The 13,386-nt window shown below is 38.3% G+C and overlaps 1 protein-coding gene across 1 annotated transcript; it reads left to right on the top strand.

Moving 5' to 3' along the window:
- Positions 1 to 2,724: 2,724 nt before the first annotated feature.
- faxdc2 (fatty acid hydroxylase domain containing 2) lies at positions 2,725 to 13,172 on the top strand. The gene is made up of 9 exons (XM_041052427.1): positions 2,725 to 2,834; positions 4,094 to 4,149; positions 6,344 to 6,441; positions 7,422 to 7,525; positions 8,559 to 8,680; positions 10,803 to 11,008; positions 11,320 to 11,425; positions 11,824 to 11,990; positions 12,501 to 13,172. The coding sequence occupies exons 1-9, from the start codon at positions 2,810 to 2,812 to the stop codon at positions 12,655 to 12,657; spliced, it is 1,041 nt and encodes a 346-aa protein (XP_040908361.1). The 5' UTR covers positions 2,725 to 2,809; the 3' UTR covers positions 12,658 to 13,172.
- Positions 13,173 to 13,386: the final 214 nt, after the last annotated feature.

Here is a 13,386-nt window from a genome sequence, read left to right as displayed (position 1 = left end):
GGGATAACCTGATGTCACAATTTACTTGTGTACACCCATGGTATGCACAGACTTAACAGAAAGTAATACACTACAGAGTAGTTTAACTCTTCTCTCACAACTTAAGAACAGGACTACTGATGCAAACCTGTTTTGCAGGTCCTAGAGAAAAGGGAAGACAGGAACCCTTTAAAGGGAATTTGTCAAAAATGTGTTGGCAATTCATCAAGCATTGACATTTTATTATAATTAAAATTTGTGATCACTAAGAAATGAAGGCGAAATTTATGTATTTAATCAAATTATTAAATGGATAAAAATTTAAAAAGGTGTCAAATTCTATTTCAGGTGTTACTTTAATCCTACTGAGCACCTGAGAAGCAGCAGCACAGCCCCTGCAGTGACCACAAATGTGACTGAACTTCAGACTCCGCACACAAGCATTCAAAGGACAAAATAGGTCATAATGTTTTTACATTTGAACACGGTCCAGGTTTTACACCCCTCAGTGTGTCTGTGAGGGAACTGCATGTGACAGATGTGTGCCAAAACCCAGCAGCACACTGATGCAGCAGCAGCAGCTCCACACCAGAGGTCACACTTGAGCTGTGGATCACATGCACCATTTTATGCAGGGCTAACTAGTGTGTGTGGGGGGGGGGGGGGGTCTATTTTGTAACTTCTGCTCCCACAGTCTGAATAACCAGTGTTAAAATATCTGTCGCCCCCTCCTGGATGATCTAAGAATAGATTTGAACATTTAGACCCTGATATGGTGAAGTAAAAATCTGGTGTGACTGAACACACTATCACAGAGTTATGTAAAAATAAAATGTTATCTATCTAGAAAACTGCAGACTGTAGTAGTTACAGATACAAGAGGTTCATCATTAATGTGATATTTAGCTGGTATGGCAAAACAGGCACCATAAAATGTGTCATAAATACAGCAACTTAGTTTTTCAGACATTAAAGAAAGATATTAGTGCTGTATATAAATTTTCTGTGGATAAGAAAAGATCCTGAGTGAAGTAAATAAAAAAAAAATCCAATTCTCTTTCCACACTTACTGAACAGGTCTCTGGGTCTGATCCACACACTGGCATTTAAAGTCATACTAATTTTACATAACGATTGTGGTGGAGTGACCCCCTGTTGGGTAATAATGAGTGATAGTGGACCCACGTGTTGCAGCAGCAGACAGACCTATAGGTTGTCTGGGTCAGGGACAGTCAAGTTATAGCTGAAGGGCAAGTGTGTGAGTGTGTGTGTGTGAGATTGAGTGTGTGCGTGCAGTTGTGTTTGAACATGTCTTGGAGAGAGAGCTTCTCTGGAGACAGAAACAATCTCAGTGGATGAGTTAACCCTCAGTGGGTGAATTTTTCTTTATGTAGGAGAAACAAAAATATGTAGAAAGATCATGATGAAGCAAACACAGGAAACCTGTTGCTCCTGCTTCCAGATAAAATATGTTCAGTTGTTCCCAGCCTATTTTTAATGGTAATGTAGCCCCTCGAGACTTGGTATCCCCCTTTAATTTCCCCCTAAGTAGCTTAAAGCTGCTATACTCAGTATTTTTATATTAACAACTTCATATGACTACTGATAGGGGAAAGTGGTCACCCATAATTATAAACCCACAGAGCATTGTCACGTGACTCCTCTGTCCCCGCTCAGCTCTTTGTAGGTTTGTAGCAAGTTTGTTTTGATTCACTCTAATCTCACTCTAAAACTACATACCCAGCACCAAATAGCAAACACCTCTAGCCACTCCCACATACCCTGTCCTGCTACAGCAAACACTCAGTAGTGCACCTGTTTGAGTAATAACTCAATTAATTTTCAGAATGTGAAAATATATATTTGTGATGCTTTTTTTTTTTTTTTAAAGATTCATGAGTCTTCAGTACAAACCAGTCCAGTTAGGGCTGAGTGCCACTGCTGGGGGATTTGTTTACATTAAGAATAATATTCCGAGACTTTCCCTTTAGGGTTGGAAAAATCATATTTATGGTTGGAATAATCATATATATTTGAGTCTGACAGTACAGATGGACTGAAATCTTTATTTTATAGGGGGGACTCACTGACTCTGTAGGAGTGCCCTGTTGACAATGATTTACAAATAATAAGTGTGATAAGTAGTAGTATAACAGCAAATAAATATCTATAAAACAAAAACAATAAACCACAAGAGACAAATAAATGACAGCAAAGTCAGATGAATACTGGGAATTATTGTACTTTTTACTCCTCCAAATTTATCTGACAGTTTTAGTTACTATTACTTTACAAATTCACTCATTTTCATACAAAACATGCAGAGCTTATAAGTTAGATGATTTTTTAAAAATACAGTACAACTATTCATTTGATTAATTGATTAGCTGATTGGAAAAAAATGATAATTTTTCACGTAAAAATGCATAAGTGTACCAGTACATAAGTACAGTACTCGAATAAATGTACTTAGTTATATACCGCCTCTGCACTTTATATCATATTATTAACCCTATAAGAACTGCTATGGAAGTTATTCCTCTGTATTAAACTCTCACTTAATACTCTCATGTGTTTTTCCTTCAACGTGCTAATTCCAGTGTGCTGACCATCCTGCATGCTGAGTTTCAACCTTCACCTGGATCCATGTGGACTTGAAAGGGAAAAAACACATCCTTAGACCAGACTGGCCTCCACCTCTGGGAACAGCTTGAGTCAGCTGACCAAGATTCAGCCAATCAGAAGTCGTGCGCTGTTGTCAATAAAGAGTCGGTTTGAGTCCGTGAGAACATCCAGCAGGACCGACAGAGACGAGAAACCGGGCGTAAACATGGTGGCGAAGACGAGAGTCGGTGGTAAGTCAGAGCCTTATTTCGCCGTTAACATGCGGATGGAGTCGGTGCTTGCTAAATGTAAAGCTGTAGTTGTGTAGTTATAGCCGTCTGTAAGTCTGCAGTAATGATCCATTGAAGACTGGACAGCTCCTGTGTTCAGCTCTACAAAAAAATGTGTTGTTTCACTGTTACTGTTCTTAAAGTTGTATTTTCTTTCATTAGGGAATTTATTCTCTGTAATATTCCTACTTGGTGCAGGGTGCCTGTTGCAGTCAATAGAAAACTCATAAATTTGGCCGAGTAACTGCTTTGACCATGAATTATTTTAATTGGGTTTTTTTTTTTCAATTAATTTAATTCTTAAAAAATAATGTAGTTCACACAATGCCCAAAGCCCAGACATTGGTCTTGTTTTTGTCATGAATCTTAAATTTATTACTGAACTGCAAAAAATAGAGCGTGTGAATGTGGAGCAGGTTGTTATCCCCAAGAATTTGACTGAAAAAGTGCACACTGTAAGGATGGATAATAACAGGATTATGTTTAATCCTTCAGCTGTAAATTTTGCACCAGGCTACACTGTACTCAGATGATTATTGTACCATGAAAAGATGCAGAACAGTGAGAGAGGTTAATGAAGTGTCTGAATACACTCATTGTGCTGCATTTGTGCCACATTTAACATTTATTGATGTACATTTTTATGGTAAAATAGCATTAATCAGTGAAGGTTCAGCATATGAGACCATGTCAGAGACAAACAAGTTGAGCTATATTATGAACCGTATTAGATATAAATTTAATATTCATGAAAAACTGAGCCTATACAGAATATGTGGAGCTTGTTACAACTTTGACAATATTACTGACAAAACTCACCATGTTATTGAAGTTTAAGAGTTATGTTCTTGAACAAAAACTTGATTCTCAACACAAAATAAAAATAGTTTTTTTTTCTTTCTTTTTTTTTTTTTTAACCCACCATAATTTTTGCAAACCAGCTGGGATTAGGCCACCCACCTTTTAAAATGAACAGCAGAACATTTAATCTCTAATCTTCTACCGTCAGTCATTTTGGGGCACTGTGGCAATCCCGTCTGCTTCCAAAATAGTCCGTCTCAATATAATTTTAGATTTTAAAATTTCTTTTGCTAAAATTAAATTCTATTTTTATTTGTAACAACATATGATGTGGTTGCCCTCTTAAATGTTCTGAACATGCTCTGATTTTCCTTGAAAAATAAAGATTGTTTACATTGCATTTATTATTGTGTTTACAGGCACGAGGGGAGCTGCCACAACAAACAGCAGCAGCAGCAGCAGCAGCAGCAAACAGGTAAGAGATTACAACAAAACACTCAGGTATTAGTGTAATTTAATAGAACATATAGAGAATCAAAAGCAGGGAAGTCAGCAGCAACACAATATGATAAATCACAGCCAACTCAGGGACAACCCTTGTAGAGAATCTGCTGTGTATTTTGTCCACACCTTTTCTTGGCTGTCTGGTTGGATTTGTTGGATTACTGGTCCTCTCTCTTTGTTTGGAGGTTGCTTTTACTTTGAAAAATCTCTGTTAACCTCTGTGGCATTTTACTGAAAACATAGGTACTGTTCAATATATGTTAAGTACAAAGTTTATGTTATCTTGTTTTTATATAATGTTATCTGTTTTTCCATTAATCACACTTGCTGATCATCAGTCAAATCTCAGGTTAGCATCAGAAAGAATTTAAAATGTTGCGAAGGTAAACTTAGTAATGACATCTAGCCTTTTTTTCACCACTGATATATATTATTGCAGGTTTTACACTAGTAGTAGTCTAAGCTTTTATCAAGACTCAAAAAAGTCGACTTGTTATTTGCAGTGGCATTTCAGCGCTGCATTCTTGATGTTGGAGAGATAAATTTAAAGTAATGCTTGCTTACAAAAAGGAATCTCAAAATCTTTCATGTGTTTTACAATCCGAATCAAAATCAGATAAGAGATGGTGCCTCTAAAAGCCACTTTCCGGTTTTTATCTGTTACCTAAGTGTAAGGCACTTTGTAATGTACAATATAAATGAAATAAAGTTGATCTGATCTTAAATGTCAAACCAAGAGAGTTTCCACCTCACTGCTTTGTGTGTACTGTGGCTCTGTGAGACCTGTCTTGTTTTCCTTGTCGTTCTCTGGAGCAGGCTCGACCTGACAAGTAGCATTTTTTTCCCCTAGCAAATTTATGGAGCTCAGCAGGGAAACGAAGAGAGGATGGCAAATGTGTACTCTACATTGGGAAATGTTTACAGTGTGCTTGTTTGTCCTTTTGGGAATTTTACAGACTTCATTTCTCAGAGCATAGATTGTAGTTAATAATTGTAGTAAATAAAACATCCTCATCTGTGTCTGCTGTATCTCTAAGATGTGATTGTTTGAATGGCATGGTTTTGTTTGTGGCTCCAAAAAACGAAAAGACAGCTAAGTACTGAGACCTTTATGACGTTTGTGTAACATTTTCCCCTCTATTGCCATGGTTGAGCTAAGGGCAGCTGGGGTAAAAGCTGGCAGTTTAGAAAGTCTGGTGAATGTGACATCAATCCCTGGTCTTAATTCCCGCTGAGTGAACTGATCCAGTTTGTGTGGCTGGCTCAGATTTTGCTTTTACTAAATGCACTGTGTATTTGTTGGATACATCTTACATTCAGTATTTGAGATTTTTTAAAAAAATCTCATCTCTGGATCATCTGCAACAGAAGATTGAGTTTAAATTCATCAGTTGTTAAAATTGCAAGTGACACAAATAGGAAACAACAATGTTAAATCCATGTTCATTTTTGTAACAACAAATTCTTACCAAAAGGCTTACAGTGAAAACCTTAATCTGAGGTCGGCGTGTCATCCTTTCAGCATTCGAACTTCAAATATGCAGAACTTCAGTCACAATATGGACCTCATGGACAAGATGAGTCTTTAATAGCTTTGATGCTTTGAATTGCTCGTGATATAGATCAAAAGCATATCTGGAATATATAGATATTCACATTTAATGCACATTTAATTTGTTTCAATCTCCACTACATTTATATTCATAGTTAATCAGTTAGAATATTAGGGTTATTACGGAAGTAAAAATGTCATGTGACTCTTTTGATTGATTGATTTTATTTAATGATTGAAAATACACTACAGTACTTACAATTATCAGGCCTAAGATACAAGACAGGGTGTCATTGGACACTCTCCATTGCGGTGTATTATCTGGTATGAAGTCAGATGCCTCACCCTTATGAAAACATTATCCATTCAGTTGTTCTTTATCTGTGTAGATCAGCATTCCACATACAAGTGAATAGACCTGAGAAACCACAGTGTTGTCATCTTCTTGGAAAGACACCCTAACTGGCTTCAGTAACAGCCTCTGTGTTGTTTTAGAGACATTTCTTCACCGTAAGAAGTTTTTGTGGGAAACGCTGATGCAGCGCAACACCATGTGATGAGAGCACAGTATCAACAGGGATTATACACAATGTGTTGCTCTTTCTCTGCTCAGGAGGGCCCTGGAGGACTGTGGGACTCTGTGAAGAAAGCTGCGTTTGTCATTGGATCTGGAATCTTGTTCCTGGCAGCATTCGGCAACTCACTGACATGGTAGGATCTCCTTACTTGTTACAGTATTACCAACAACAAACCAGCAGGTTGTCCTGAAATAAACCTGAGAGGAGCCTGAGGAGTGGCATTGCCACAGGCTATTACATTACTGCACAGTAGGAAGGGTAAGAAAGGGCAGGACAAGAAATGAAACGCACCAGAGGAGAGCTGGATGTGACAAAATGGGTATGGAAAGTTACTTGAAAATTTGTTCAAGTAAGTCATTGGGTTGTCATTAGGTTTTTGCTGGGTGTCTGTGGTGTTCTGGGTGTTTTGTTTGTTAGGGTGTGGCTGGGCATTTGCCAGGTGGTTGTTCGGACTTCTCCAAGCCCCTATGAATGTGTCAAAGCTTGAGGATCTCTGAGAGTGGACACTGGGACTGGGCCTGTGTTGGAATATTTCAAACAAAAGGGAAAGACAGAGACTTGGCTTAAATGTTTCAGTGCTGATGGGACAGCCAGATGTACACTTATTTTAATAAATTAGGTTTTTATTGCCTCCATGCTGCCAAAAGCTTTGATTAGAGGCATTACGTTTTTTGGGTTGTCCGTCCATCTGTCTCAGGAATGCCTTGAGGGAATTTCTTCAGTTTTGACACAAATGTCCACTTGGAATCAAGGATGAACTGAATAGAATTTGGAGGTCAAAGGTCAAGATTACTGTGACCTCACACAATATGTTTTAACTCAAGCATTCATACCCTAATAATGACAAAATACACTTAATACCTTTTATTAAATTTTAAGTTGAAGTCTTCACTACATATATATATACTTTATGGGTCTGGACAGACAGGGATGTAAACTGCAACTTGACTGGTAGGTGGAGGCACACAACCATGAGGCTGTAATTCTAGTTTTTAATTAAACAGCTAGAAAGCTGGTGCACTAATGTCTGTGAAGTTTTGTTTGTTTTAAACATCTAAGACAATGGTCTTTTAAACTTGACACAACACTGATACCCCCCCCCCCCCCCCCCAGGCATCTTCAGAGATTCTGGGGAGCTTCAGGAGATTTCTGGCAGAACCTGTGGACCAAGCTGTCCTCGGCATTTGAAGGTCATGATGCTGCTTTGTTCTTCTTAGGTAAGAAACAGCTGTTTTGTTTGTTGTCCAAAAACCTGATATGTAGAGGAACATGTTGCAACGGACAGACTTGTTGACACAACAGATATTTGTCAAGCCAAGATCAAGCACTACCCTCTGTTTCCTAGATGATGATGGCTTGAATAACTGCTCCTGCTTTGTATCAGTACGTACTTTGTATCCTTGTAAAACGCTTGGACTTACGTGGCTTCGTGGATCCATATAACTGTCTGACCCTTCCTTTCTTTCCATTTTAGAATCTGGCTTATCACAGCTAGAGAACACCTTCAAAGTAGCACTATAAAATATGTACAAGTCTATTTTGAAATGAGGTTTCACACATTATTTCAATTTCCTCTGAGATACAAGCAGGACTTTTATTTTCAGAATTATGTGACTGCACAAAAGGATACCTTATTTGGTACCAGCCACAGAGGATGTACCATAGGTACAGAGCATTGAGAGCAGTTGTTCAATTCTGACCTCTGGTGTCAACGTACTCACTTTTATGATGCAGCCATAATGGTGTTGAGACATAAACTGGCCAGCTGTTATTATATTTCTCAACTAGATATTATCTGTGTAGAACATTATGTGTTTTACAAGATAAGGCACATATTGTAAGTGATGATGTATTATGTACGAGTAGTGAAGCACAGAGCACAAGAGAATTGTTTACAGTAAATATTCTGTCAATTACTCTTCATAACATTAATTTTAAGTTTGAGGATGTGACCAGAATATTGCGAATTTTGAAAGATTTTGGCTTTGATGTAACCTGAAAACTTTTAAAGGTTGTTGGCAGGTTGCTCAAAATCAAAACAATCCCTCTTGATCTTACAGTTTTCTCTTCTTGAAAATTAAAAAAAGTTGTAGCAAATTGTTACATTTTTTTGTCTCAAACCTCTCAAAAGGCTGCTGCACGAGTATTTGTTTGCTTGCAGGTTATAGATAAAGTTGTGAAATCTTCAGGCCCGGGTCAGGGGCTGTCATGTTGTCGCTCGCTGACAGTGACCTTGTTTTCATTCAACAGGGACGATGTTAATCCCCACTCTGGTGTTCTGGGCGTTGAATGCCCTGCTGCTATTGGTGGACACCACTGGGATACCCTCCTTCATCACTCGCTACCGCATCCAGGTGGACAAGAATAACCCGGTAGGCTTCGGACTCACACTCTGGATTGTCTCAGGAAAATAAATAAATGAATGAATGAATAAATGAGCATAATGATAAATTTTAAAAAAAATCATGAATGGATAGTTAACTTTTATTTATTCGTTTTCATATTTACTTATTTCCCTATTTATTTTTTTCAACTACTTATTTATTTATAAATGTACACACTTTTTTCTAATGTCACTTTTGGACCCCAATAAATGTACAAATAAGTGATGGTCTTTAATAATCACATCATAGTCTTTTTAAGCTATATTGTGAGATAGTTTTAAATGAAAACAACTAATCGGTCAAATCCTAATAAAACAAGTGCATGTGAGCAAACACATGTACATGAAAATACATGCATGGCCTTTATTATTGCAGATCAGATGTGTCCACATGTCTGTTCTGACCAAAGTCCTCTGGCTGTGTTTGATTAACAGATGTTGTTAGACACTACAGAGATAAAGACTGACATTACCGATAACCAGGGCTGCAGCTTACTCTCGCAGTGTAATCAGATTATTGATTACCTTCCAGAGATTAGATCCAGGAACGCCATGCACAGGAAGCTCATGGTCCATAATGGAATAAAAATATCCTCAGCCAAATTCAGCAGACGGTTTGTTCAGGTTTACTAATTATCAAACACACTTTTTCTCTGAATGTGCAGCCAGGTCATATGACTTCTTATCTCTTCAGAAATCTCTTCACCCAGCTACTATATAGAGTTCATGTCCTTTATAAGGTGACTTAAATTTCATAATATAACATTTCTGTTTCTCATGCCAATAGTAATAAACTGCTATAAATCATAGAAAAAATTCATATCTTCTGTGATTAGCTAGTCTGTGACAATCTGCTGAGTCAGCAGGTGTGTTCTATGATTTTTCTATGGTCCATTACTCCAAGAAGAGATATTCAGGTTCACTGACCAACAATAACTGTCTGACCTGGAGCCATGCTAGTCATAAACAAAGCAAGGATGTGCTGATGTGCAGCAACAATACAATTTAGACAACACCGGTTGTGTCAGTCAAAACCTGTTGTATCTTCAATTAAATGATTGGAGTTGTGTGTCCAAGTCCTTGGCCAGTCGTCAGATGTCTAATTTTTGAAGAAAGAAAGATTTTAGCTGACAACAGAGAGTAAAACCACCATATATGTCATTTCTTGGCATCTTTAGATTACTAGATTTTTCAGGCTTAGTTACAGTATTTGTCTGATGTTTGGTTGATCTTTTGGTCATTCTGAAAACAACCCATTTCAGCCATTTCCCAAACTAAACCAAAGATACACGAATGAATGTAAATTTCAAGTGTTTTACCAGCAGCTGTTAGTGTCTGTTCAGTTCACTATGGTAAATAACTCAACTACCAAATACTTGAAGCTTGCTGGGTGTAGGTCATCTGTCACTGTAAACACTATGACCTGTGTTTTCTTCTTTTTCCACATAAGTATTCTTGACATGTCACAGTAGGAAATTCAATTCTCTCAATTCTTTGAGTTCCAGATGTTGGGTCTGGCTTTTAAACATGCAAACATTCATTTATTTTTCTTTGAAGAAGACATACTCTTACATCTTGTACTAAAACATACTGACCAAACTGCACCATTAAAACACTTCACTTTAGTTTAAAGTCATCTTTAAATAATAGTCATCTTTATTTATAACATATTTCTTAAAACTTAGACAACAGTATTCACACTTCACATGGAATTGCATAGCATATCACACAAGCAAAATCACATAGCCCAGGTGGCAGAAAACCTAAAATAAAATTAAGATGAGGCCAACAAGATAAGAAATCACTTAAAAGCCATTGAAAAAAAATTTTTGAGATGAGCCTTAAAACTTGTGAAAGAAGATAGTGATCAGATGCACTGTGGACGTAGTCATTTGGATGTTCCAGACCACATCTGGTGCTCCACTTTATCATTTCCTAAACAAACAAAAAACTCTGAAGTGAACTCTGAAACCTGCCAGGTTTGAAAGCACTTGTTATACATCACCAAATGAAAATATCTGCCAAACAATGTAATATCAGAAAGGCATAAAAATGCATACTTTTTGAGATTATATCTAGTTTTGGCCTCTGACTCTTCCCTTATCCTCCAGGTGGATCCAGTTAAGCTTCACCACGCAGTGAGGACTGTCCTCTTCAACCAGGTGTTCATCTCCGGGCCCATGGTGGTGGCTGTTTACTACCTGATGACTTGGAGGGGGAAACCCTGTGGACCCGAGCTGCCCACCTTCCACTGGGCCCTGACAGAGCTGGCTGCCTTCGCCATCTTGGAGGAGATTCTGTTTTACTACTCACACAGGTAGCAACCGTTAATTTTTATCATGTCAAACTTGAAAAAGGTCTGTATGGTCAGTGGACTGTGGAGGCAAGTTCAGAAAATTCAACCCCTTTTCTACCCAGCTGACAAAACACTTCTTCTTCAATTGAGATTCAGTCATCATTATAGCACTGAACTTTACACATTACTGCCACTTAGTGGTAAGAAAGTAAAACTGACAGGCTTGCAGAGCCACTGGTATGGCTGTAAACTGTTAGACTTGTTAAAAATTTATCAGCAAATAACTGGATGTTGACAGTTTTCATTTTGATCCTCATGTTCTTTCCTCTCAGGCTGTTCCACCATCCAGGCCTCTACAAGCATTTCCACAAACAGCACCACGAGTGGACCGCTCCCATCGGAGTCGTCTCCATCTACGCTCATCCTCTGGAGCATGTGGTGAATGATCCCCTTTTCCTGCTTTTCCCTCTCTGGATTTGAGTATTATAGTATTTATTTCACTGTCAGTGTGAGATTACTGTAGACGATTTAAAGATAAGTTATAGCCCCGATTTGGCGGGTCTGCAGTGATTTGAGTAAAACAGGGAACAGTTTAGTTTAAGATCCAAGTCTATTCTCTTCTCGTTGAGCCTCACACCAGCTACAGCTGTCACAAATAAATCAAATGCCTTTCACTTTCACATCTGGAATCTGGACAAATCTGATCCAGAAAACAAATCTGAACTCACTGTGCTCGTTGTCAAGTTGAATCAGCTGTTGAAAGTGTGATTCTGAGTTAGGATATTAAAAGTCTTCCTCAGTGATTAAGCCTGTTTGTTCTTTCCCTCTGCCTTTAGATCTCCAACATGCTGCCGGTGGTGATCGGACCCGTGATCCTGGGCTCCCACCTGTCCACCACCACCCTGTGGTACTGCCTGGCTCTGGTCAGCACCACCATCTCCCACTGTGGATACCACCTCCCCTTCCTGCCCTCCCCGGAGTTCCATGACTTCCACCACCTCAGGTGAGTTTGCCTGCTCGCTCTTCCAGGAGAGCTTTTAATGGGATTTAATGATTGTTGTCTGTTTTTCATCTTTTGAACTATTTTATTTTTAATTTCTCAATACTGTCCAACTTCCCTTCTCTGTCTGTGGCTCACTGGTTCCTACTGAAGATGTAAATCTTTGAAAATGGGGTCACAAATAAATAGTTTTTCTTAAAAAGGCTAAATCATTTTCCCAAATATATGACATTACTGTGGGGCCCAGGACTTTGGGTGCACAGATAGTACTCGTTAGTGGGATCAATTAATTGTTGGTTTTGGCCTTGTCATGAGATTTGTTGACAGTGAAATGAATGTAGAACATCGTTTTCTTTCAAGGGTCTTTTTTTCATAAAATTTGTAAAAAACCTAAATTGATGACTATTAATTATTGTATATTAGAAAATGAACAAAAAGAGAATACGAATCAGCATTTCTGTTCTTGTTTGTAGAATCTTTTAACCACTGTCCTCATGTCCTTCCTGGGTCCAGGTTCAACCAGTGTTTTGGGGTCTTTGGTGTTCTGGACCGGCTCCACGGCACAGACACCAAATTCAGGCAGACCAAGCAGTACGAACGCCACACACTGCTCACCAGCCTCACCCCGCTGACTGAGAGCATCCCTGACCCACCCAAGAAGGGCCAGTGATGACCTGTAACCCCTGGCCTCTAACCTCCGGCCGAGGCCTCAACAAGTTTAGGAAATGTCACCATGATATGTGGTGACAAAATTCATCATCAAGTTTAAAATGACTACTAATATAGATTTTGATTATTTTAATCTAGAAAACTTGTTGACGAGTTTCAGACTGTGAGAGTCTGCCCAGGCTCTGTGGTCATCAGCTTCACTTTTTTAATTTTCAAAGTAGAAATATTCTTTTTGCACACAACTAGATGTTTCATACAGTTTTAAAAGTTTAGCCTCCATGTCTACTGTCTGATGTGACAATTTCAGTCCCGTTTCCTCTCACTATTTTCATCCTCCTGTGACCTGGGGCGACTGTTATTGTAGCTTATGATTGGTTTAATAATGGTGATGCTGCAGAGAAGTCAGAAACTCAGGGTCAATATCTGGTGTCTATGGAAGTGTAAAAGTTTCTGGAAGCCCCTAATAGATGGAAATGATTTAAATAATAATAATAATAAGGATACTGATTGTAATTTTAAAAAAGTAAGTCAAAACTTTGACTTACTCTATGTAATGTTATTTTGACTGTGACCAAAATTTTTATCTATTTTGTTTTTCTGGTGGAAGTGGGCTTTTCTGTCTACATTTGGATTGGATTCATAATTGGGAATTTCAGGATTTTTTTTTTTTTTTCAAGATTAGAGGCAAATCTTCTTAACACAGGGACTCAAAAAGACCTTGTTCACAGGA

The sequence above is a fragment of the Toxotes jaculatrix genome, chromosome 12 (genome assembly GCF_017976425.1).
Source record: "Toxotes jaculatrix isolate fToxJac2 chromosome 12, fToxJac2.pri, whole genome shotgun sequence".
Lineage (NCBI taxonomy): Eukaryota > Metazoa > Chordata > Actinopteri > Toxotidae > Toxotes > Toxotes jaculatrix.
The sequence above is the reverse complement of the archived record's forward strand: the minus strand, read 5'-3'. Positions and strand labels throughout refer to the sequence as shown.

Bases quoted from the DNA above. Each gene is read 5' to 3' on its own strand.
- faxdc2 (XM_041052427.1), top strand. From the start codon at position 2,810: ATGGTGGCGAAGACGAGAGTCGGTG. The intron at 2,835-4,093 runs GTAAGTCAGAGC...TTGTGTTTACAG, and splicing joins GGCGAAGACGAGAGTCGGTG to GCACGAGGGGAGCTGCCACA. The intron at 4,150-6,343 runs GTAAGAGATTAC...TTCTCTGCTCAG, and splicing joins GCAGCAGCAGCAGCAAACAG to GAGGGCCCTGGAGGACTGTG.